Source organism: Myxocyprinus asiaticus, chromosome 10, assembly GCF_019703515.2.
Source record: "Myxocyprinus asiaticus isolate MX2 ecotype Aquarium Trade chromosome 10, UBuf_Myxa_2, whole genome shotgun sequence".
Classification (NCBI taxonomy): domain Eukaryota; kingdom Metazoa; phylum Chordata; class Actinopteri; order Cypriniformes; family Catostomidae; genus Myxocyprinus; species Myxocyprinus asiaticus.
Window position 1 is genome coordinate 28,809,877 of NC_059353.1, and position 25,447 is coordinate 28,835,323.

At 35.8% G+C, this 25,447-nt stretch overlaps 1 protein-coding gene across 1 annotated transcript; it reads right to left on the minus strand.

Annotated features, from left to right (window-relative positions):
• Positions 1-2,286: 2,286 nt before the first annotated feature.
• On the minus strand, positions 2,287-11,549 carry LOC127447121 (uncharacterized). Its single transcript, XM_051708726.1, has 11 exons — positions 11,452-11,549; positions 10,611-10,931; positions 10,458-10,511; positions 10,100-10,336; positions 8,133-8,462; positions 7,572-7,904; positions 7,251-7,355; positions 7,043-7,141; positions 6,707-6,808; positions 6,596-6,624; positions 2,287-3,156 (listed from the first exon to the last, which is right to left on the minus strand). The coding sequence occupies exons 1-11, from the start codon at positions 11,516-11,518 to the stop codon at positions 3,061-3,063; spliced, it is 1,773 nt and encodes a 590-aa protein (XP_051564686.1). The 5' UTR covers positions 11,519-11,549; the 3' UTR covers positions 2,287-3,060.
• Positions 11,550-25,447: the final 13,898 nt, after the last annotated feature.

Sequence of the window (25,447 nt, forward strand, 5' to 3'; positions counted from 1 at the left end):
GCTGGAGTCTGCACGCTATCAACCCTGCTGTGTCCTAGCTTAACCGCTAAAGGTAATGGAACTGTCTCACATTAGAACTCAGGGATAGCTAGTCTACATGCATCTCATCCATCTTGGTCCAAGCTAGTTTCTGCTGGTTTGATGCTGGTCTAGCTGGTAGACTAGCATAGCCATGTTGTTCACCAGCATAAAATGGAAGCTTGCTGAATGGAAGCTGAATGGAAGCTTTACTCTTTTTGGGACTGTGCTGTTCCTGAAAGGTCCTTTTCAGTGAAGGCGGAGAGAGTCAGCGACATGTCCATCATAACTCATCAACCTCGAGTCCCAGTATCCCAGCATCCCCTATACACTCATTCACTCTTTCACTGTCTGCATGCACTCAACTGCCAGGGAGCTACACTTCACTGCATGCTCAACCATGTATTCTATCCCTGAAACTCACTGTTTAGACTCATGCACTTTGCTTTTTTGTTTTTTATCTAATGTAGCTGGGTTGCAAATATTATGTGGCCATTACAAGCAGCTGAAATGCAGCCTGACAATATTTACACTAATAAAATGCTGCAACACATTTCATTAAACTCATAGATCGGGTGCTGTTCTCTGACTGTATTCATCCTTTTTTTCCACTTCCTTTGCACTAATTAATAAGCACATCAGTGAAGCTCCAACAAACAAGACTTGTTCTTCACAACAGCAGTCATTTAGTGACAGGGCTCTTGTTCCTTTACAAAAGAATAATAGATTCACAAGGACACATTTCCTCCAACATACTCAAGATTCATACCCAGGAATGTATCTCCACATGAGAAACCCAGACAACAGATATCTGGTGCCATAGACATCCCAAAGCGTACCTTATCAGGCATATGCAAACCGTAAAGCACTGCTAAATCCCTGTTCGCTGTTGAAAATCTTGTTTGTGACTACCTCTGAATTTCTGAATATACATTTTTCATTTTCCATTATTTAATTCCGAACACACAACACATATTGTTATTCAAAGCGTGAAGGACCTCATGATTTTGCTCAAAATAAGCAATAAAGAAAAATAGTTTTTAATGGTTTAAAAGGTCTGAACTTCCCTAAACTATACATTGTGTTTACAATTCCCATAGTGTTTGATGTGATCATTTAAAAATAATTTTGGCTTAAATTACTTAAATCCAATCATGCATTATTTAAGAATTTTGCCACCAGTTACATGTAGTTATCTACTGTAGGTTGGGTAATAGAGATCATCAAGCAATAAAATATAGCTACTAATTTAAAGTATTGAACTAAAAAAATTAAAAGTGTATTGGGGGTGTATAGTATTAATCTTATTATTGTTTCATCCTCACAATCTACGTTCTGAAATGTTGCTTGTTTTCTTTCATTCATATTCATTCATATCAGCTGTGAATGGAAACTGTAAGCTTACATAAAATTAGAGCCACTGAAATATGTCATCGCTGTTTATATCAAATTGTCTGTTTACCTGTGTATTCACCTTTTGTTTGTTTTTTATCCCCATTTCCCTACTCCTCAAAGTACGGCTTTAATGATTAGAGCAGTGCAACATTTTATGTTTACATTATGTGAGTCTGTTTGTCATAGACAGCTGAAGTGTTCAGTAAGGCGATTTGTATGAAATTGAAAATATTAATTCAAAGTCATCTAGACCAAGCTTAGCAGAAAAGCATTGGATAGTTCACTCAAAAATGAAAGTTCTCTCATCATTTACTCACCCTCATGCCATTCCATATGTGTATGACTTTCTTTTTTCAGATTTTTTGAAAAATATCTCAGCTCTGTAGGTCCATACAATGCAAGTCAATGGTGATCAGAACTTTGAAGGTCCAAAAATCACATAAAGGCAGCATAAAAGTAATCCATATGACTCCATTGGTTAAATCAGTATCTTCAGATGTGATGTGATAAGTTTGGGTGAGAAACAGATCAACATTTAAATCCTTTTTTACTATAAATGTCCACTTTCACTTCCACATTTTCCTTTCGTTTTTTGGCGATTTGCTTTCTTCATGCATATCGCCACTAACTAGGCTGGTCAAAGGTGGAGATTTATATTAAAAAAGGACTTAAATATTGAAAATTGAAAATCTTCATTTGTGTTCTGCAGAAGAAAGAAAGAAAGTACTGCAGTATGTGGTCAGGCCTTTAATAAACTGTGATTATCTGCAGCTTACATTTTGGAGACAAAGATGTGAAGCAAGGCATGTGTTAACCTTGGTCATTTTTTTTCTACATGCAATCTATTCTATCAACATCTGCTTTCACCCTCACCACAGTACTTCATTTATAAGCATTTAAATTAGGCCATTCTTTAATTCTTCACTCAATCTACTTAGCAAACCTTGAACCCAACCCCCACCCCCACAACCTTGAGTTAATAAGGAGCATTATCATTTGTCCACATAGACATCCCATTCAAAAGTCTTTTCACACTTTTGTGTTTTAGATTGAAGTACATTGAAAAAGCATGTTTTGGGTGGATTCCATGAAGGTGAAAGTGAAAGATGGAAAGAGAGGAAGTGATAGATAGATAGATAGATAGAGAGAGAGAGAGAGAGAGAGAGAGAGAGAGAGAGAGAGAGAGATGATGATGATGATGATGATGATGATGTGTAACTGCATTAAGGTGTTTTTTTTGTTTGTTTTTTTTTTCACTTATACATTTTTTAATTATATTCCAAATATGTTTTCAAACAGTGCCATCAAATGGTCATTTGACCAGCATATACAGACCTACACAAAATCAGCTATAAAATTCACTGCAGCATTATAAATATAAGCAGCCTATAAACTGTTGCTTGTACAAATGCAATTTGCAAAAACAATAATTGAATGGATATGTCCAATTATCCAGTTTTTAATCAGCCAAATTGTTGTTTGTGGTAGTTCAATGAAAAGCAATAAGATTTTTCCCCCCACAAAATGCCTCAGTTGATCATTTATATAATCAGACAGTGCCATCTGCTGTTTAATAATTACTTTTTCCATGTTGCAATATTTTAAAGTTCACATAAATGAAACACAATTGATGAAATGTCTTCTCCCTTAATTTGAAGGTTTAGCTACACATGGTGAAGTCCTGAACCTGGATTTGTTGAAATTAATGGATGCATAAGTTACAGTCTCTGATGTAACTGGTGTCTGTGGAAAGACAAGCCATCTTAACAGCAGAATATAAACTCGAGGTAAAATTACATATGAACTGATACAAACATCTAATTGCAAGCCATTGCAAACTTTATTGCAGTGTTATAATATTTTGGACTAGTACCAGTGTTGGGGAGTAGCAACCTACAATATAAATACTGTAGCGATGCTACTAACTTAAAGGTATAGTTTATCCAAAATGAAAAATCTCTCATCATTTACTCACCCTCATGCCATCCCAAATGTATATGACTTTCTTTCTTCTGCAGAACGCAAATTAAGATTTTTAGAAGAATATCTCAGCTCTGTAGGTACTTATAATGCAAGTGAATGGTGGCCAAACCTTTGTAGCTCCTAAAATCACATAAAGGAAACATAAAAGTAATCCATATGAATCCAGTGGTTAAATCTACACTCACTGAGCAATTTATTAGGAACATTATCAGCCTCAATTCCTCATGGCATGGATTCCACAAGATGTTGGAGATTCTGGTCCATGTTGACATGATTGCATCACACAATTTTTGTAGATTTGTCAGCTGCACATTCATGCTGTGACTCTCCCGTTCTACCACATCCCAAAGGTGTTCTATTGGATTCATATCTGGTGACTGGGAAGGCAACTGAAGAACAGTGAACTCATTGTCATGTTCATGAAACCAGTTTGAGATGACTTTTGATTTGTGATATGGTGCATTATCATGCTGGAAGTAGCAAATCGAAGATGGGTTAATTGTGGACATGAAGGGATGTACATGGTCAGCAACAATACTCAAATAGGCTGTAGCATTCAAGCAATGATTGATTGGTATTATCGGGCCCAAAGTGTGTCAAGAAAACATTCCCCACACCATTACACCACAACCAAGCTGGACTTTTGACACAAGGCAGGTTGGGTCCATAGATTCATGCTGTTGGTGCCAAATTCTGATCCTACCATCTGTGTGCCTCATGAGATATCAAGAATCATCAGACCAGGCTACATTTTTCCAATCTTCAGCTGTCCAGTTTTGGTGAGCCTGTGCCCACTGTATCCTCAGCTTTCTTTTCTTGGCTGACAGAAGTGGAACCTGATGTGATCTTCTGCTGTTGTAGCCCATCCACCTTAAGGTTCAATGTGTTGTGCATTCTGAGATGCTATTCTGCTCATTACAATTGTACAGAGTGGTTATCTGAGTTGCCTTAGCCTTTCTGTCAGCTCGAACCAGTAGTTCGACAGAACTGCCCCTCACTGGATGTTTTTTGTTTGTTTCTGGCACCAACCCGAGTAAACTAGAGAGTGCTGTGCGTGAAAATCCCAGAAGATCAGCAGTTACAGAAATACTCAAATCAGCCTGTCTGTCACCAACAATCATGCCACGGTCAAAATCACTGAGATCAAATTTTTCCCCATTCTGATGGTTGATGTTAAAATTAACTGAAGCTCCTGACCCATATCTGCATGATTTTATGCATTGCACTGCTGCTAAACGATTGGCTGATTAGAAAATAGCATGAATAAGTAGGTGTACAGGTGTTCCTAATAAAGTGCTCAGTAAATGTATATCTTCAGAAGCGATATGATAGGTGTGAGTGAGAAACAGATAAAAACGTAAGTCCTTTTTTTACTCTTATCTACACTTTTACTTTCGCTTTTACATCTGAAAGCCATATGTGGCATCTGTTTAGTTTCATTTTCACATCTGAAAGTGAAAGTGGATATTTACAGTAAAAAATTACTTAAATATTGATCTGTTTCTCACCTAAACCTATCATTTCACTTCTGATGATATATGGATTTAACCACTGTAGTCAAGTGGATTATTTACAGTATATGTTTCTTTTATGTGATTTTTGGAGCTATAAAGGTCTGGCCACCATTCACTTACATTGTGAGGACCAACAGAGCTGAGATATTCTTCTAAAAATCTTCATTTGTGTTCTGCAGAACAAAGTCATGCACATCTGGGATGGCATGAGGGTGAGTAAGTGGTGTTTTTTTTAGGAGTGTGACAGCAGCTCAGCAATTTTCACAGTAGTGTAGCTTTTCCGGTAACGAGTTGCACTTTCAAATGAGTAGTGGTGTAGCGTCACAAAATTCTACATTTATCACATTGTATTGCGAACAACGGAGCCTAGCGAGTAATAAAATCAAAATATCCAAATACTTTAAGCTAATTGGTTCTTTCGGACAGTTCATGTAAATGACCCAGTTAAAATAAACGATTCTCTCATATTTAGCGTCGGGAACTCCAATTCACTTTAATAAGTCGGTTCGTTCGGACGGTTCGTGTAAATGAAGTAATTCACATAAATGATTCAGATTTTGACAAAAGTACATTTTTGATTTTTGATTTTACAGGAAAATATTTAGTTAATTGCTGCTGTTTATCACTATATTTTTATTCAGTAATATGAAATAAGGTGTTTTCTAGATTTAGTTCATATTTAGTATAACTGTATGTTGCTGTTTTTTTTTTTGTTGGGTACAACGGGACAAAAGGCAGAAAATTTGCTCTTTTTTCTGGTCACAAAGTGTCTCAAGAAATACATTTATTTATTTATTAATTTATTTATTTATTTGTTTATTGTAATATTGATGGAACAACATAATTTGAGTGAAAAGAAATAACAACAGAAGGTTGTTTTGAATTCAATTCGTTTTTTGTTTTTTTTTTACACCTGGGGTAAAAGGCTCCCTCACTTGCGGTAAAAGGCCCATAGGGGGGTTATAGTGATATAGTGTACATACCAGGGCAATAATTATAGGGCACAATTTTTCAACTTATGCAAATACTCTTGAGACAACAAGATGCTTTTTTGTATAACAAATTAAGATAATGCTTACTCAGAATAACTACTTCAGAAAAGTGCATGATTTCCTGTTCACTTCAAACACATTTGGCATTTTATAACATCTCAAGTATTCTATAAACAAATTAATCTTCATTGTGATTGGATCAGTCAATGTGAGTCCACTTTGATTTTCTTTTATAACAAATCTAGTCCCCCCACTTAAGAAAAACTAATAATAATTGGGGCTTTTAGCCTCTGTAATAGGGTCCAGCCCCCCCCCCCCCCCCCCCCAATACTATCCTTTCACTTATTGGACAGATATTAAAAAAAAAAATTATATAATCACCTTTGAAAACTGAAAATGACAAATAAGTAGTTTGATAGTTTAATATTAGATCAAATTGCCTCATAATCAACCCTTAGACATTACATACAATGATCTCATGGAATAGGAAAAAAATTGCAGTTCATAGTTACAAAGAGGCATTTAGGAAGGTGCTGTGGTAGTTTTTGATGCTATTTAGTGTTTTGGGAGAAAATCAAATCAAAGGAACCTTTTATCCCATGGAGCCTTTTGCCCCATTGTACCCTAATTGTTTAATGTCACTCTATAAATAACATATGAACATTATTTAATTCTGCAATTAGAATCACTCACCTTATCTCTTCTAACCATATTAACTTTTCCTGTAGAAACAGATAATAAATTATCTCTTGCAGTTAAAGTAAATTATTGTAGTTATTGGTGTCAAAAATGTAATGATCTTACCATATCTGTTTTTATTTAAATTATGATTAATTTCTGATCTTTGCTCTCTGCTTTCCAATGTCTTGCTTCCCTCTACCAAAAGAACACTGGACTTTACATTTTCTATGGAAAATATGAGTGGTGCTTAATGTAGTTATCTGTGCAAATCTAGCTGCCATGATGCCATGGTGATCATTTGGAAATAAGAATTGTCAACATTTGCATGTCATTCAAGCCATTTCAATAAAATAAAATAAAAAGTGAGCTTGACTTGGAGGATGCAAGGATCTGAAAGGGATTTAAATGTGTTTTAACTGAATTTATTTGAAATAAAAGAAATGAAATAGATCTGAATACCTCTGCCATTCCTCATTTGGCTGATATTGATATAGACTGGTTCAGACTCCTGAGGCTCAAAGCATATTGTAGTAGATGAGAATACATCAAGAATTGCACCTTAAAAAGAAAGAAAGAGACAGAAGAAAGTATAATTCCACCATGTTAAAATAGATGCGAGGTCAATGTGCAGGTTATGAATGAGTGATATGTGAAAATATTTTTGTACCTGGCATTCTTTTCCTGTACAAGTAATACAATAGAGCTCCAAGCAGAATTCCAGCAAACAGAGTCAAAACAGAGGCCACTGTAATCATTACATGTTTGCTTTTTGCTAAAAAAAATAAATAAATAAAAAAATAAAATAACTGATTAAATTAGTACATTATATATATATGTATATATATATATATATATATATATATATATATATATATATATATATATATATATATATATATGTGTGTGTATATATATATATATATATATATATATATATATATATATATATATATATATATATATATTATTAAAACAAAAAGTTAATTACCTTGATTTGCTAAAGTTGAGATTTCTAATGATGTTTCAGGATTCTTTGTTGTTGGTGAGATAAAAAATACAGTGGCCAGAGCTCTGAGTGTGTTCTCAGTAAAGACTGCACACTGCCAGTGAAGCGAGTCTGTTTGAAGGCTGGTCTGATTCACAGACACAGTGAGAGTTATATTTTTGTTTTTCTCAGTCAGAATTTGCTGTTTGACCAGCACTCCTCTGTTCCCCTCCATCCTGAGCCAGGCCAGCGTCACTAAATCACTTACATTAGACAACTCACAGGTAAGAACCACTGACTGATTCCTCAACACACCACGAGGGGGCTCTCCAAACACTGAAATGAGCAAGACAGCTTGGAGCTTCAGAATTCCTTTCTGAATGTAACAAATCAAGAAAATGATATTTGCTATGCAAGTCTGTTGATGAAACTGAGAAAGCAAGGTGTGCGTGTGTATATATATATATATATATATATATATATATATATATATATACACAGTATGTACATACATATATAATTGATTTATTTTTTGTTGTTGTTATTTGTTTGTTTTGTACAAACCTCTGATGGTGTGTACTATTATGGCTGTGTATACAGTATTTTCATTCACAATGCACTTGTATGTCCCACTGTAATTGAACTTCACAGGTGAGATGTGAAAGATAAAATCTTGACCATTGTATGTGGTATAAGAATTTCTCCCCAGTTTAATTGGTCCTTTTACTTGAACTTCTCTTCCTTTTTCTACAGCTATCATCTCAATTTGTGAATTAGGCCTCGGCTCCCAAGTCCACTTCAAGCTGGGGTAGACTTTCTTAGATTTGCAGATCAGTGACAAAGAACTATTATTGGAACTTTGTCTGTAAATGGCATGCCTTTTCATTTGTGAATCTGGAAAGACAATGAGTATAACCATGTTAATTTCAGTAAACAGCTGAAAGTGTTGTTGAACATATGAGCACATGTGAGCTACAGTTTCTGGGTTAGAACTCCACAGAGTGGTTCCAAAAGCAAGTAGTATTTTAGTTATAAATGATGTAATAATTTAATCAACAGTGAAGAGGAGTGCATATTTTATTAAAGGAATAATTAACCCAAAAATGAAAGTTCTCTCATCATTTTTCACCCCCATGCCATCCCAGATGCATTTGACTTACTTTCTTCTGCAGAACACAAAGATTTTTAGAAGAATATCTCAGCTCTGTAGGTCCATATAATGCAAGTGAATCATGACCAAGATTTTAAAGCTCAAACTTTGATTGAGCTTGAAATCACGATCGCGCCTAGAGACCGCAATGATAAGATGTACAGTGAAAAAGGTGTTAGCCTACATTTTGGTCTGTTCTCACCCAAAACCGATTAGAATTAGATTTTAAGCTTTAGGAGACATGTATTAACACTGCAGTACAACACTGCAGATGTTGTTGAACTTTGTATGACAAATTGCTTGATATGTTCCTCAATTGTAAGTCACTTTGGATAAAAGTGTCTGATAAATGACTAAATGTAAATGTTTATGTGCTTTATGGAGCTTTGGATAAAAGCATCTGCTAAATGACCAAATGTAAATGTTTATGTGCTTTATGGAGCTTCTAAATTTTGGTCACCATTCACTTGCATTGTATGGACTTACAGAGCTGAGATATTCTTCTAAAACTCTTTGTTTGTGTTCTGCAGAAGAAAGAAAGTCATACACATCTGGGATGGTGTGAGGGGGAGTAAATGATGAAAGAATTTTCATTTTTTGGTGAACTATTCCTTTAACTCTTGCCCCTAACTGAAACCCCAACCCAAAACATAAACATCAGTGTAGTAATAATGTACCTCCAAATCACGCTCACCATTGTTTATGTGAACGTGACTACTTCCTGGTTCCCATGGGACCAGAACCTGTGTCTCAGAGATCAATAGCACCAGAGGAAAAGATGTTTATGACTGAATTTATGCAAAAATGTCTGATGGGGGTTGCCAGAACTGTCTCTTCTTTGGACGATTCTGTCACAGACTCGACAATCTTCGGACATTATCACGTTTAACCGCAATGTTTTATTATACTTAGAAATACATTATTTTTAGTTACATTGTACTACCATATCAAATATAAGATCTTCTAACCCAACTACATTCCTAAACCTATTCCTAAATTATCTACAATATACTGTAAAACCCTTAAAGGACAGGTAAATTTAGACAGAATAATTCTATTTACATTACGCTATTATAAAGACCTTTTTGAGCGCCTAACCCAACCCCTACACCTAAACCTCACCAATTCTCAACAATATAGAAGATGTAACAGCAGCACTTTTATAAAAGTATTCCATACGTCTCATGCTTCATTCAACGTCCTCCTAATGCCTGCATATCGCACACAGCACAGCAGAAGCAGTGCATAGTTTTTACGCCGCCCATGTTAACAGGTTAGAGTTTTCACATATATATATATATATATATATATATATATATATATATATATATATATATATATATATATATGTGTGTGTGTGTGTGTGTGTGTGTATACTTACAGCGAGTGACATTAAGTGTGAAAATATTAACAGTTTCCACTCCTCCATCTCCCGTCAGTCTACATTGGTATTTCCCTTCACTCTGTTCATCAACGCTGTGTAAGATGATGTAGGCAGAGTTGTTGTACAACAGAGTGGTGTTGGATGTTTGGCCTCTGTCTCTCTCCCACTGCAATGTTGGGGATTCAGACAGCAGAGAGACCTCACATCGCAAAGTCACATCAGTACCACGCTGGACTTTGGGAAACAGAGTATTAGAACTGAGTGTATTTTGCATGTATATATTTAGATTGACTGAAGAAAAAAACCATTTTGTTTTAAATGTTCTATTGCATAGGTTAAAGTATTTTAGGCTTACCAAAACTTAACCTACTATCATTTTTGCTCATAAATGTTCCAAACGGTGGATATGCTGTTCAGAATGAAGAACACATTTATATTATCTATAAAGTGCATATGTGCTATGTTGAATATGTGAATTGCTACAACATGAATAATTGAAATAACAAACCTTTCAGGACAAAAACCTCAAACTTTGCTAGTATGTCAACTGATGGCTTACTTTCCACAAATGTGTATTCACCAGCGTTTTCAAAATGTTTTAATACATTAAGTCTAGATATGTTTTCTAAATGAAAAGAGTCAGTTTTGATTGTCCATAGTGGTTGTCCATCACTGGCATTGGCACAGACTATAGACATGTTTATGTGTCTGCCGTCATGTGAGGTCCATCTCCAGCAGAACTCTGTGCCTGCTGTTTTTACACGGGGTGCTGTAATTGTGAGAGTGTCATTTCTGGCCTCACTGACAAAATATTGCCGCTGTTGTGAATCTGTTTAGGATAAAACATTTAATAATTTTTATATAAGCATTTAATTTGAGTTTGTTCATATTGGAGAATATGAAATGTAAGACTAATGTACAGTTAGAATATTTATATTCCTTTAAAAGTATTTCCAAATGGCTTATACATTATTATGTTGTAAAATAATATAATAATGATTTAATTATAATTATGTACATTCTTTACAGTAAAAATCACTTATTAACAACAACAAAAGAGGAAAGAATAGGGTACAATGGGGCAAAAGTCCCCGGGGCACATTTTATTTTATTTTCTCATCAAACACTAAATAGCAACAAAAACTACCACAGCACTTTCCATAACACTATGCATTGCAAAATGTTGCTGATCCGTAAGATCTTTGCATGTAGTGTCTAAAGTTTGATTATGAGGATATTTAATCTCATTTTTATTATTTTTTAAAATGCTGCAAGCCCCGTTGTACCCTAAAAACAATGTTTTGAGAATATTCTTACTCTTTGTATGATCACTTTAAAATGAGACTCACCAAAAGTGTGAAGTCTGGAACAAAATCCACATATCAAAATAAAGATTTGAATAGGTGTAAGTGGCATGATTCTTTATTCCAGCACCTCAGTTGGAGTGCTACACAGTGTGAGTTTAAACAAGAACTAAGTAACTCTTACTGGGCGGTGCATTACTCAGAAATCTGTTTGTCATAGAAAACAAGAAGCTGATGAATTTTGAACAAGTTGTATAGTACCAATTTAGAGACATCCTGTACATGTTTCAAGAAGGTCACATTTAGAAGTATGAATAAATGTCCTAAAAATCTTTAAATTAGTAAATAAATAAATAGATAGATACAAATCTGTTTTGAAATGTTCTGTGCACCTGCATTGGGTTAAACAGCCCTAACAAACCCATTAATAAGCATTAATGTAATGAGTCGTGTTTGAAAAAGTCACTAACCCTAATGTACTAAAATACTACTTTTGGACTATCTGGTTTATTTATTGAATAGAAGTGTTGCACTTTTACCTTTTACCTTTTCTTTTTTTCTTTTTTTTTTCAGAGCAGGAAATGGTATGATATATTAAAGCATCTTGAGGTTTTTCTCAGGCACAGAAATCTGATTTAAAAGCAAGTGTGATCTAAACTAACAGCCCCACCAACTCTATATAGTTATATATTTGTCCTGATGCATTTTCATTAAGCATCAGTTTTAGCAACATAACTTACAGTACACAAACATTCAACAAGTCATTAATGAACATAAAGAATACAGTTACAGTTATACACAAACAACCCTTGAATATGTTGATCAAAGCATTGGTTGGTTTCAGGTGAACAGCTCCAAAATTATTTGTCTCTGCTTTTATATATATATATATATATATAAAATGGTGAACAGATATTCTGCCAGATTACACTCTCTGTTTAGGTTCTGATAACATTCCATTTTACTTTGATTTTTACTTTTATATACCTAGTGGTACAAATAGGCATTTCTTTTTATTTTATTTTTATTTTTTATGCTTGTTCTGATTTGGTTTTGTTCACCAGTGCTGGTCTGATTTTTGTTAGGTGTTAGTGATTTTGTGAGTTTCAGGGCCAGCAGACAAAGGGGACTGTTTCAGGCCTCAGCTCTTGGGTTTAAGGGCATCATATTGCAGTGTGTTAGGGTAATTTAATTATATGTGTGTGCAGAATTTGAGGAATCGTTTTTCAGTATGTATAATTCAGAATTACTGAAACATATTTTTGCAAAGCTGAATTGTCTTAGCTTTTTCCACAGCAGGAAACTCATTTAATACAGTTGTGTCATGAAACCACATTGAGGTTTCCTTCTGGCATGAAAATGCTTGTGCTACATTTTTGTTTTCACCAAGCAAAGGAAATCCAAAGACCCTTACTGATTTAGCACACCCATAAAGCACTTTGAGCATTAAATGAAATTCTTTAGTCTTGCTTCACAATAATGACTGAATTTACATGATATTATTAATACCAGATTGTTTATTATTAGTTTGTAAGTAATTTTCATAAGTAATAAATCACAACAAAGGAATTAAAAGGTCACAGAGCTCACAGTGTGACATTAAGAGAAGTAATCACTGTAACAATCAAGGCTCCCTGTACTTCAATAGCTGAGTAGATCAAAATTACAGAGATGTTTTTCATTGGACATATTTCACAGCTGACCTTTGAACTTGCATAACATGCTTTCATCCAGCACATAGAATAAGTCTCATTATTTTCACACACAGAGGTTAAGTTCACTCCTGTCTTACCTGACTGGTTCCTGCTAAAGTCACTGAAAGTTAATCTCTTTCCTTATCTTCTTCAGTGACATGACCTTCACCCAAAACAATATGACATACATATATCTCTCATTTCAAATCCCATCACAAACTATAAAGTTATAGTTCATCCAAACAACAAAATTATGTCATTATTTACTCACCCTCAACATGTTGTTCTAAACCTACATGACTTTTTTTTCTGTGGAACACAAAAGGAGATGTTAAACAGAGTGACCGCCTCATTACCATTCACCTTTGTTGCATTGTAGAAAAAACAAAACAATGAAATTGAATCAAAATGGTGACTGAGGCTGTCAGTCCCTAACATTCTTCTTAACATCATCATTTGTGTTCCATGGAGGAAAGAAAGTCTTACAGGTTTGGAACAACATGAAGTGAGTAAATTATGACACAATTTTCATTTTTGGCTAAACTATGCCTTTAAAAATGCATAATATTTGATAACACCATATGTGGCCCTGTTAAAAAGACTAGAATACTGTATGTTGTGTTTTGCATGCTGGTGTACTGGTATCCCCCATAAGGCTTCTTAAAGGGATTGTTCACCCAAAAATTTAAAATTCTCTCATCATTTACTCACCCTCATGCCATCTCAGATGTTAATGACTTTGTTCCTACTGCAGAACACAAGTGAAGATTTTTTTGAAGAATATCAATGCAAGTGAATGGTGACCAGACCTTTCAAGTTCCAAAAATCACATAAATGTAACATAAAGTCAACTCCAGTGGTTTAATATATGTCTTCTGAAGAGATGCAATCACTTTAGGAGAGAAACAGATCAATGTTTCGATCCTTTTTCACTATTAATCTCCACTTGCACTTTCAGAATGTGAAAGTCAAAGTGGAGATTTATAGTAAAAAAGGATTTAATAGTTGATTTATCTGTTTCTCACTCACACCTATCATATCGCTTTTGAAGACACTGGAGTCATATGGATTACTTTTATGCTGCTTTTATGTGATTTTTGGAGCTTGAAAGGTCTGGTCATCATTCACTTGCACATGGACCTACAGAGCTGAGATATTATTCTAAAAATCTTTGTGTTCTGCAGAAGAAAGAAAGTCAAACACATCTGGGATGGCATTAGGGTGAGTAAATGATGAGAGAACTTTCCTTTTTGGGTAAACTAACCCCTTAAGTAGATTCACTAGCGTGGTTGTTCCAGTGAATCTGGTTGAACAGTATTTTTATTTATTTATCATTTTTTTGCAGGTGAGAAACATAGCAGTGCGGGTTACCAGCTAGACCAACACCAAATCAGCATTAACCAGTATGAGAATTCATACTGGTCTAACTTGGTCTTTTCAGAAGTGTAATTATATTCAGTGTTTGAAATGCTCTTTTAATCTCTTCTAATCATTACCAATGCATAAATTCTGTATGTTAGATAATAGCAGAGGTATTGGGTTTTACTCATTCATTTTTTTAAGTAGTACAGTAAAAATCTTTGTAATGCATTAGTAAGGACTCAAGTGTTACCACACCCTTCTGAAGCAATTACTAATGATCTGGACAAGTATGTTAAAGTGAGAGTCATGGAAACATATAACCAATAAATACATTTAATTAAATATCTGGAACAATATTAAAGTGAAAAGCATTGTAAACTATTAATTGTACCTGAGGTGCCACTGTGTTGTCTTCTTCAGTTAATAATATACACTGAACTACTTTCCAATATAAGGATGTAATGTTTCTCACTGGATGCTGTGAACGAGTCCTCCACAGGTTTATTGCACACCAATTAGATTAGTAAACATTACTTCCACAATCTGCCTTAAAAACATTTCCATATAACTTAAAAGAATAAATCATATTTCATATTATGCTCTTCACTGACTGTGACTCCCTGTTAAACAAGTACAATAAATACAACTTTAAAAAAAAAAATGTATTAGTGCAAATGTGTTTGTGTGTTGGAAATGACACCGCAACTGTCAGTCATAATAAAACTATTGTTCAATATATTCAATAAATATTGAAATGGTTTGTTTATTTTACGTTTTGCTTAGATCATCATAGTTTAAAATGTGTAATGATTAATATTAGCATGGATTTTATGGTTTAGTCTAGGTCTGGGACAAGGGTCAAACAATAAAATCTATATATAAAAGCCATTTGGGAAAATAGCAAAAATAAATGAAGGCATGGTAAAATGTTTCCAAGACAGTGATATTTAAATAACAAAAATAACTAAAGTTGAAATCTATTAGTTTTAATAAAAAGTCACTGCTCGTACATACAATAAAAGTGTTCAAAGTTTAACAAACACTGAAATGAAATTTAACAGATTTGAATATCTCTGCCATTCCTCATTTGGCTGATTTATAGACTGGTTCAAACTCCTGAGGCTCAGAGTGCAATGTAATGAATGTGAATAAACCAAGAGTTAAACCTTTGAAATAAAGAAAGATAAACATCATCATGTGCTGTCATGAGACTCTGTTTTTAAGAGATGTTGGAACAATGTGTAGGTGATTAATGAGAACAGGTTATTCCTGTACCAGTAATACACTGGAGCTTCAAGCAGAATCCTAGCAAACAGAATTAAAGAGACCACTTTAATCTGCATGTTTGCTGATTGCTGGAAAATAGACTTAAATAGTCAGTTAAAAGTGTTACATTTAGTTACCTTGATTTGTTGAGGTTTCTGTTGATATACTAGGAGCATTTGTGGTTGATGAGATCAAATTAATTCTTATTCATTAATTCTGTTCTCAGGAAAAACTGCACACTGCCAGTGCAGATGGAATACGAGAAAGAAAATGACACATATATTTTCGGCAGGATTTTAATATTCTGATTATTGGTTATAGGTGCACCAATTAATTGTTTATGTATCTCCACAGATTACAGTATTTTTCAAATGTACTATTCATTTATTTAGGCATAAAAGTTTTTAAAGTAATTTTAAAGTGAAAAATATACTTAGTGCACTTTTAATGTATGCATACTTTTTACTGTATGTACACACAGCACTGAATTATGAAATTATACTTAAGTGAAAGTATGGATACTGAGTGAAAATTTTACTCAATTAAAAGTCCAAGTATCTTGCTAAAAACATACTTGAGTGAAAAAAAAGTATTCACATTAGATTGTGCGAGAGAGGATGTTGTTAACTTCAACTGGTTTGTTAAGTCGCCTTTTTACTGTCTCTGACGAGTAAGTGACATTCACAACCTGGTCATAGAAACATAGTTATAATATGTTTAGTTATAATAACTAAATTTTTGCAAAATAATTTTTATGTGGCCTGTGGTATGTAATACGGCAATTTCCTAGTGAAATGAACACTAAAGGCAATACAATAGCGATTACTTTTATTCCCTTTCTCTCAAATCAAGAGTAAAATGGCAGATTATCAGTTCATAAACCCTTACTTTTCACAACACAATTTACGAAACTAATATACACATAATTACACACAACACAATATACAAACAATATAAAATGTACAGTATACAACACACACAATATAGAATAATAGTTTGTCTGTCATATACAATAACACTGATAACATCTAACACAAAAATAAACTGCTAAGAGCTCGCAAACACGGCCTGGGGTATGAGTCCTGAACAGCATGCGAGTGGACACATGAGCCCAAAGTGTCATAGAAGCACTACAGAATGAAGTGAATTTTGTTTTTCATCTCACATTTGCTTTTTCTGGCACTATCAGTTAGGTTTAAGGTTTAGGGTAGGGAGATCGGTTTTGTTGATTTAAATCTCGATAGAGCATTAACCTTAAAAATGTTCGGGAGAATATTTCACTCGCTTTTAGCACCATACAGTTGACATTTAACTTCGGAACTGCTCTGAGACGTGTAATGAACCGCATAATTTGTTTTCACAGTCACACAATGTTCGTTGCATGCGAGAGGGCACTCAAGAATTGTGATGTGAGAGCACCAAGCCCCTTCAGACATAGAGAAAGATAAATAAAAATAAATAAAATCTAATGAAGCTTTGAAGAAAGTTTGTAATGTTGCTGGTTTTGTGAATTGTTTTCTGAGGTTTTCCACCAAACCTTGCTGTTGAGCAGATGGATGAATTTAATAAAATTAATAATTAATATTTACTAATATTCCTTTTTTTTTCATTATTATTATCATTATTATTGCTGGTTTTATAGTTATTATTATAATTAATAGTTGCCTAACAACAACAACAACAATTCAGCAAATAGGGTGTAGAAATTCATAGACAATTTAAATATGGCAAATGTAGAAATAAATGACATATACACATTTAATTACAAAAGCCTTTTGTTTTATATATATATATATATATATATATATATATATATATATATATATATATATATATATATATTATATATATATATATATATTAGTGCCCGACTGATATATCGGTTGGCCGATATTATCAGCTGATATTAACCTTTCACCGATATATCGGTATCGGCGTATATGTTTACCAATATGCGCAGATATGAAAACATTTTTTCAGAACATATAATGCAGAAAACAATGCTTTAGAATTGGTGTCATAACGTAGTTTGTACAGCAGAGCGTGCTCTGACTCCATTGTTTACAGAGCTGAGCTGACCGTGGCTCTGCAGACAGGGTGGAGTTCAGCGGTGTCTTATCGGTAAATTGCTAACTAGTTTGTGAAATACATTCTGGAAAGTTAATAAACAATGACCCCATCATTTTATATAACTAATATAATGTTAACCCTGTCCCTGACAACCATGTCACACATGTTGATCACATCTGTTTGTTATGTTAGCCAGCTATAGTTTGTCAGTGCATTCAGTAATGTAGCAGATTGAAAGGTAAACATCAGAGCATCTTTTTGCAGCTCAGCAGACAATGGTGCGGTGGTGGATTGTGTCTGCTGTGCGTTGATTTTACACTATGTTGTTACCTAGTTGGTGAGACACAATGCTGGAACGTAAATAAAGTCCATCTTTTGCTCTCCGTGGCAACGAGCTTATAGCTAACTAGCTAACCACGTACAGTGCATCCGGAAAGTATTCACAGCGCTTCACTTTTTCCACATTTTGTTATGTTACAGCCTTATTCCAAAATGGATTAAATTCATTATTTTCCTCAAAAATTCTACAAACAATACCCCATAATGACAACGTGAAAGAAGTTTGTTTGAAATCTTTGCAAATGTATTAAAAATAAAAAAACGGAAAAAATCACATGTACATAAGTATTCACAGCCTTTGCTCAATACTTTGTTGAAGCACCTTTGGCACCAATTAGAGCCTCAAGTCTTTTTGAGTATGATGCTACAAGCTTGGCACACCTATTTTGGGGCAGTTTCTCCCATTCTTCTTTGCAGGACCTCTCAAGCTCCATCAGGTTGGATGGGGAGCGTCAGTGCACAGCCATTTTCAGATCTCTCCAGACATGTTCAATCGGGTTTAAGTCTGGGCTCTGGCTGGGCCACTCAAGGACATTCACAGAGTTGTCCCGTAGCCACTCCTTTGTTATCTTGGCTGTGTGCTTAGGGTCGTTGTCCTGTTGGAAGATGAACCTTCGCCCCAGTCTGAGGTCCAGAGCGCTCTGGAGCAGGTTTTCATCAAGGATGTCTCTGTACATTGCTGCATTTATCTTTCCCTCAATCCTGACTAGTCTCCCAGTTCCTGCCGCTGAAAAACATCCCCACAGCATGACGCTGCCACCACCATGCTTCACTGTAGGGATGGTATTGGCCAGGTGATGAGCGGTGCCTGGTTTCCTCCAGACATGACACTTGCCATTCAGGCCAAAGAGTTCAATCTTTGTTTCTCATGGTCTGAGAGTCCTTCAGGTGCCTTTTGGCAAACTCCAGGTGGGCTGTCATGTGCCTTTTACTGACGAGTGGCTTCCTTCTGGCCACTCTACCATACAGGCCTGATTGGTGGAGCGCTGCAGAGATGTTTGTTCTTCTGGAAGGTTCTCCTCTCTCCACAGAGAAATGCTGGAGCTCTGTCAGATTGACCATCGGTTCTTGGTCACCTCCCTGACTAAGGCCCTTCTCCTCCGATCGCTCAGTTTGGCCAGGCGGCCAGCTCTAGGAAGAGTCCTGGTGGTTCCAAACTTCTTCCATTTATGGATGATGGAGGCCACTGTGATCATTGGGACCTTCAATGCTGCAGAAATTTTTCTGCACCTTTCCCCAGATCTGTGCCTCGATACAATCCTGTCTCAGAGGTCTACAGACGATTCCTTGGACTTCATGGCTTGGTTTGTGCTCTGATATGCACTGTTAACTGTGGGACCTTATATAGACAGGTGTGTGCCTTTCCAAATCATGTCCAATCAACTGAATTTGCCACAGGTGGACTCCAATCAAGTTGTAGAAACATCTCAAGGATGATCAGTGGAAACAGGATGCACCTGAGCTCAATTTTGAGTGTCATGGCAAAGGCTGTGAATACTTACGTACATGTGATTTTTTTCGTTTTTTTCTTTTTAATAAATTTGCAAAGATTTCAAATAAACTTCTTTCACATTGTCATTATGGGGTATTGTTTGTAGAATTTTGAGGAAAATAATGAATTTAATCAATTTTGGAATAAGGCTGTAACATAACAAAATGTGGAAAAAGTGAAGCGCTGTGAATACTTTCCGGATGCACTGTAGCTACTTTCATACCTTGTCAGCGTGTAAACATGTATTCACCAAACTGTTTTGTTCAGGATTCACAGTTTGGTACCCCCTTCAACCGAACAATTCCAGTCATTGCATTTATCAAATGTAATATTTAAAAGTCTGGTTTTACAGACATTAAAATAGGATACGTAATAAAAGTAGATTTAATAAATAGTATACTTGCCCTGTGTAAATAATAATACATAGGAACTCTATCTAAAATAAATAAGGGGTGATAAATAAATACTAATACAATAGGCTGGAAAATCAACATTTACTCATTTTAATATCTTATATATATTTTGAATGTTTTGAAACTTGACACTAGGCGACGCACCCTAAAAAAAAAAAAATGTAAACAAGTGTAAATGCCAACACCATCATATATGTCGAAAGGACTGAAGCCTGTCAACCAAAACATGAGCTCACTGATGTCATTAAATGAGTCTGCTTTTTTATTCCATCAGTTACTCCTGGTCGAAGGCTTCCGTAAATATTTAGTTTATTCGTAGGGTTACGTCCTACATAAATGTAATGGTGCAATGCTCAAATATTTAGTAGTGCATACATTTTGACTTAGTGCCCATTTATGCCACAACTAGGCTAAGTTGTAATGTATGTATAGCTGGTGCAACGGCCCCTGATATTTATTTAGCTATTTATTTTATTTTATTTTTATTTATTCTTTATTTAAATGGTCAGCATTTTACTGATAATAAACAGTACTAATGATGTTTATTTAGCTATTTATTTTATTTGAATTTATTCTTTATTTCAATGGTCAGCCAATGACATACAAAAACGTACAGTACTGATGTTTATTTAGCTATTTATTGTATTTGTATTTATTCTTTATTTAAATGGTCAGCAATAGAGTGATACAAAACATACAGTACTGATGTTTATTTAGCTATTGTCACATATTCCCTGTTTTTTGCATTGACTTTTATGTTGAAATTCTTGTTTAGTTCCCACATTCCTGTTTCCTGTTAGTTTGTAGTCCTTTGTAGTTTCATTTTATGATTGGTTTTCCCCTGATTGTTTTTACAGGTGTTCCTCGTTCCCTTGTTTGCCCCTGTGTATTTAAGCCCTTGTTTTCCCTGTTTCCTTTGTCAGTCTTCACAGGTATTGTCATGTTCTGTACCGGATTCCCTGTGTTTTGTTTTCATTTTCATTCTGAGTTACTTGTTCATTTTTTGTTTCCATTAAAAGCTGCACTTAGATCCTCCATCCTCACCCATCCTAGAGCCAGCATTGCAGAGGTCGTTCCCAAGTCCCTTCCCATGTCCATGACTACAGAGGTAGTTCCCAAGTCTCTTCCCAGGTACACAACCACGGAGGTCGTTTCCGAGTTTCAGCCCATGTTCATGACCACGGAGGTCATTTCCGAGTCTCTGCCCATGCCTATGACCACAGAAGTCGTTCCCGAGTCTCCTCCCATGCCCACGACCACAGAGGTTGTTCCCGAGTCTCTTCCCATGTTCGCAACCACGGAGGTCGTTTCCCATTCATCTAGGACTCTTTGTCTCGAGCCTCCCACGGCTCCACCTCCATGGCTTCGCTCCTCGAGCCTGCCACAGCTCCGCCTTCCATGGCTTTGCCCCTCAAGCCTCTCCTGGCTCTGCCCCCAGAGTCTTCCACAGCTCCGCCCGCTCCCCCAGAGACTATTCCCCCAGCGGCTCCACCCACTCCCCCAGAGACTATTCCTCCAGCGGCTCTGCCTGCTCCCCTAGAGACTCCTCCTGCAGCGGCTCCGCTGCCTGACCCAGTCCTTGTCCTTCGGCCACCTTCCAGGCCTCCTGACCCTGTCTCGGCCCTGCAGCCACCTCCCAGGCCTCCCTCCCAGGCCTCCTGACCCTGTCTCGGCCCTGCGGCAGCCTCCCAGGCCTCCTGACCCTGTCTCGGCCCTGCGGCAGCCTCCCACGCCTCCTAACCATGTCTCGGTCCTGCGGCCGCCTTCCAGGACTCCTGACCCAGTCCCCACCTTGAGGTCATCTCCTTGGTCTCCTGGCCATCTGCCTGATCTGCTCTGGTCTCTCTGGTCTCTTGGTCATCTGCCTGATCTGCTCTGGTCTCTCTGGTCTCCTGGCCATCTGCCTGATCTGCTCTGGTCTCCTTGGTCTCCTGGCCGTCCTCCTGATCTGCTCTGGTCTCCTTGGTCCTCACTCCCATCGGCTCTGCCTCAGTCTTCCAAGCCCCCAGCTCCACCTCAGCCCTCTGAACCTCTGGTTTCAGCTTGGTCCTCCAAGCCTGCAGCTCGCCCTGGCTCTCCATCCCTCCAGCTCTGCTTTGGTCTCAAGCCTCCCTAACTTTGCCTTGTTCCTCTGCTCCCCTTGCCCCTTGTGCCCCCTTGAACTGCCTGTTTACCCCTTGTGCCCCCCTGAACTACCTGTTTTCCCCCACACCCCATGGACAATTTTTTTTTTTTTTTTTTTTTTTTTTTGAGCGTCTGGAATACGTTCCTCAAAACAGGGCTCTGTCACTTATTCCCTGTTTTTGCATTGACTTTTGTTGAAATTCTTGTTTAGTTCCCACGTTCCTGTTTCCTGTTAGTTTGTAGTCCTTTGTAGTTTCATTTTATGATTGGTTTTCCCCTGATTGTTTCTACAGGTGTTCCTCGTTCCCTTGTTTGCCCCTGTGTATTTAAGCCCTTGTTTTCCGTTTCCTTTGTCAGTCTTCACAGGTATTGTCATGTTCTGTACCGGGTTCCCTGTGTTTTGTTTTCATTTTTATTCTGAGTTACTTTGTTCATTTTTTGTTTCCATTAAAAGCTTCACGTAGATCCTCCATCCTCGCCTGCCGCGTTACAGCTATTTATTTTATTTGAATTTATTCTTTATTTTAATGGTCAGCAATTGACTGATACTAAACATACAGTACTGATTTTTATTTTATTAAAATGGTCAGCAATTGACTTATACTAAACATAGAGTACTGATGTTTATTAAGCTATTTATTGTTTATTTTCTCAGTGTCCATTTCTAGAATTTGTTGACTATGTATAATAATAATGTCAAATATTCTTTGATACAAATATTTGTTTAAGAAAGCAGCCTTCTGAGTACCTTTGCATAGTTATATCAGTGCACAATCCACATAGAAAAGGTCTGTTTTCATTCCAGCTCAAAAATTAGCTATATCGGCCACCATATCGGTAATCGGTGAATTTTTCCTCCTCTAAAATCGGTATCGGTCTCAAAAATCCCATATCGGTTGGGCTCTTATATATATATATTTGCAATGTGAATTATAATTTTTTACTTCATAACTGTCTAATCTGTTGAAGTGTTTCTCACTTCGTTCTCATAGTTTTGAATGAATACATCACATTCAGTCGGGCACTCAAACACGGTCTAGTCGCACAAATATTTCAACATGTCCAAAGCTCAAATCAGATCTGAAATTCCACCTCTGCAGATGGTCGGATCTCCACACAGCCGCCGTGAGTACTTTTCAAGTTGAAATAAAATTGTAAGGAGTAAAAAGTACTATTTTATCTTTGGAAATGTAATTAAGTAAAAGTACAAGTATTCAGTTTAAACTGCACTCAAGTACAGTACAAATCCCCAAAAATAATACTTCAGTATTTTTACATCCCTGCACTTACATGGAGTGACAATGAATGCATGGACAGTTTTTACTCTTCCATCTCCTGTCAGTCTACATTGGTATTTCCCTTCACTCTGTTCATCAATGCTGTGTAAGATGATGTAGGCAGAGTTGTTGTACACCAGAGTGGTGTTGGATGTTTGGCCTCTGTCTCTCTCCCACTGCACCTGAAATCTAACAATCATTTTTGTTCATAAATGTTCCAAACTGTGGATATGCTGTTTAGAATGAAGAACACATTTATATTTTCGATAAGTTGCATATGTGCCGCATTGAATATGTGAATTGCTACAACAAGAATTAGAGAAACAGCAAACCTTTCAGCACAAAAACCTTAAACCTTGCTAACATGTCAGCTGATGGCTTACATGTTTTCTAAATATAAAGAATCAGTTTTGATTGCTCATAGTTGTCCATCACTAGCACTGACACAGACTACACACATGTTTATGTGTCTGCCATCATGTGAGGTCCATCTCCAGCAGAACTCTGTGCCTGCTGTTTTCACACAGGGCATTATAAGTGTGAGCGTGTCTTTTCTGGCCTCATTTGTAAAATATTGCCCCTTTTGGTAAATCTGTTTAGGATAAATCAGTAAATCACTTTTAAATAAGCATATAATTTAAATTTGTTGATATTATTAGATTAATGATTATTTTGTACTGAGATTATAAAATGCAAGTCTAACATACAGTTAGAATATTTGTATTCCTTTAAAATAATTTACAAATTGCTTAAAAATCAAATCATAAAATAATTAAAAAATGAATTAATAATAAATATGTTCATTATTTACAGTAAAAGTCAATTATGAACAACAACAAAAGAAGAAAGAATAAAAACAATGTTTCGAGAATATTCTTACTCTTGGTATGATCACTTTAAAGTGAGACTCACCAACAGTGTGAAGTCTGGAACAAAATCCACAATTTAAAATAAAGATTCACTTACACAAAATAAAGTGTAAGTGGCATGATTTTTTAATTCCAGCACCCCAGTTGGAGTGTTACACAGTGTGAGTTTAAACAAGAACTAGAAGTAACTTTTACTGGGCGGTGCATTACTCAGAAATCTTTTTGTCATAAAATATGATCAGCACATGAACAAAATATGCACTGTACCATATACAGTAAACCCTCTAAAATACTAATTTATGACTAGAGTGGCTTAATCATTTAATACAAATTTTGCACTTTTAGTTTTTTCCATAGCAGGAAATGGTATGATAAATTTAAGCATCTTGCGGTGTCTCTAGGCACACAAATCTGATTTCTGTATAAGCAAGTGTGATCTAAACTTACAACATCAACTCAGTTTAGCTATGTGTGTGCATTGCATGTGTGAACTACTTCTTTGAATATGTAATGCTCAGTTGTTTGTAGCAGTTTATCCTCATTGGCATCAACAGTAGAAGTGCTAATGTATTCATCATCATGGCATTACCATTCTTCTCATTTTTTTATTTCCTTTATTTAACCAGGATAACCTCTCTGACATTAAAAATCTCTTTTACAGGAGTGTCCTGGCTAATCAAAAATACACAACCTAATTAAAAACAAAAATACAAACAGGGAACAGGCATTTAAAACATTAAAAACATTTACAAATCACTGATTCATCTTCCATCATTATTATGATGACAGTGATATTATACAGTGCATTTATTTGATTTATTCATGCCCTTGCCTTTAAAAAGCCATGTACAAATGTAGATGGTTACCCAAAGAATCTGCAATTTATTATCTCAAGATAAGTAATAGAAATATTTTTTTCACAATGCACATAAGCAATGCAATGTTTTACATTTCTTTCTTTGAATATGAAAATTGCTTGTTTGAAAATGCTGTTTCTGCATTCTGATTGTTGGTTAGTTGAAACATTAATTTACAAAGTTATTTACTGTATTTCATCTTAGCTTTTCCATTACAGGAAATACTGTGCTAAATTTAACCGATATGGTGTCATGAAACCATATTGTGGTTTCTTTCT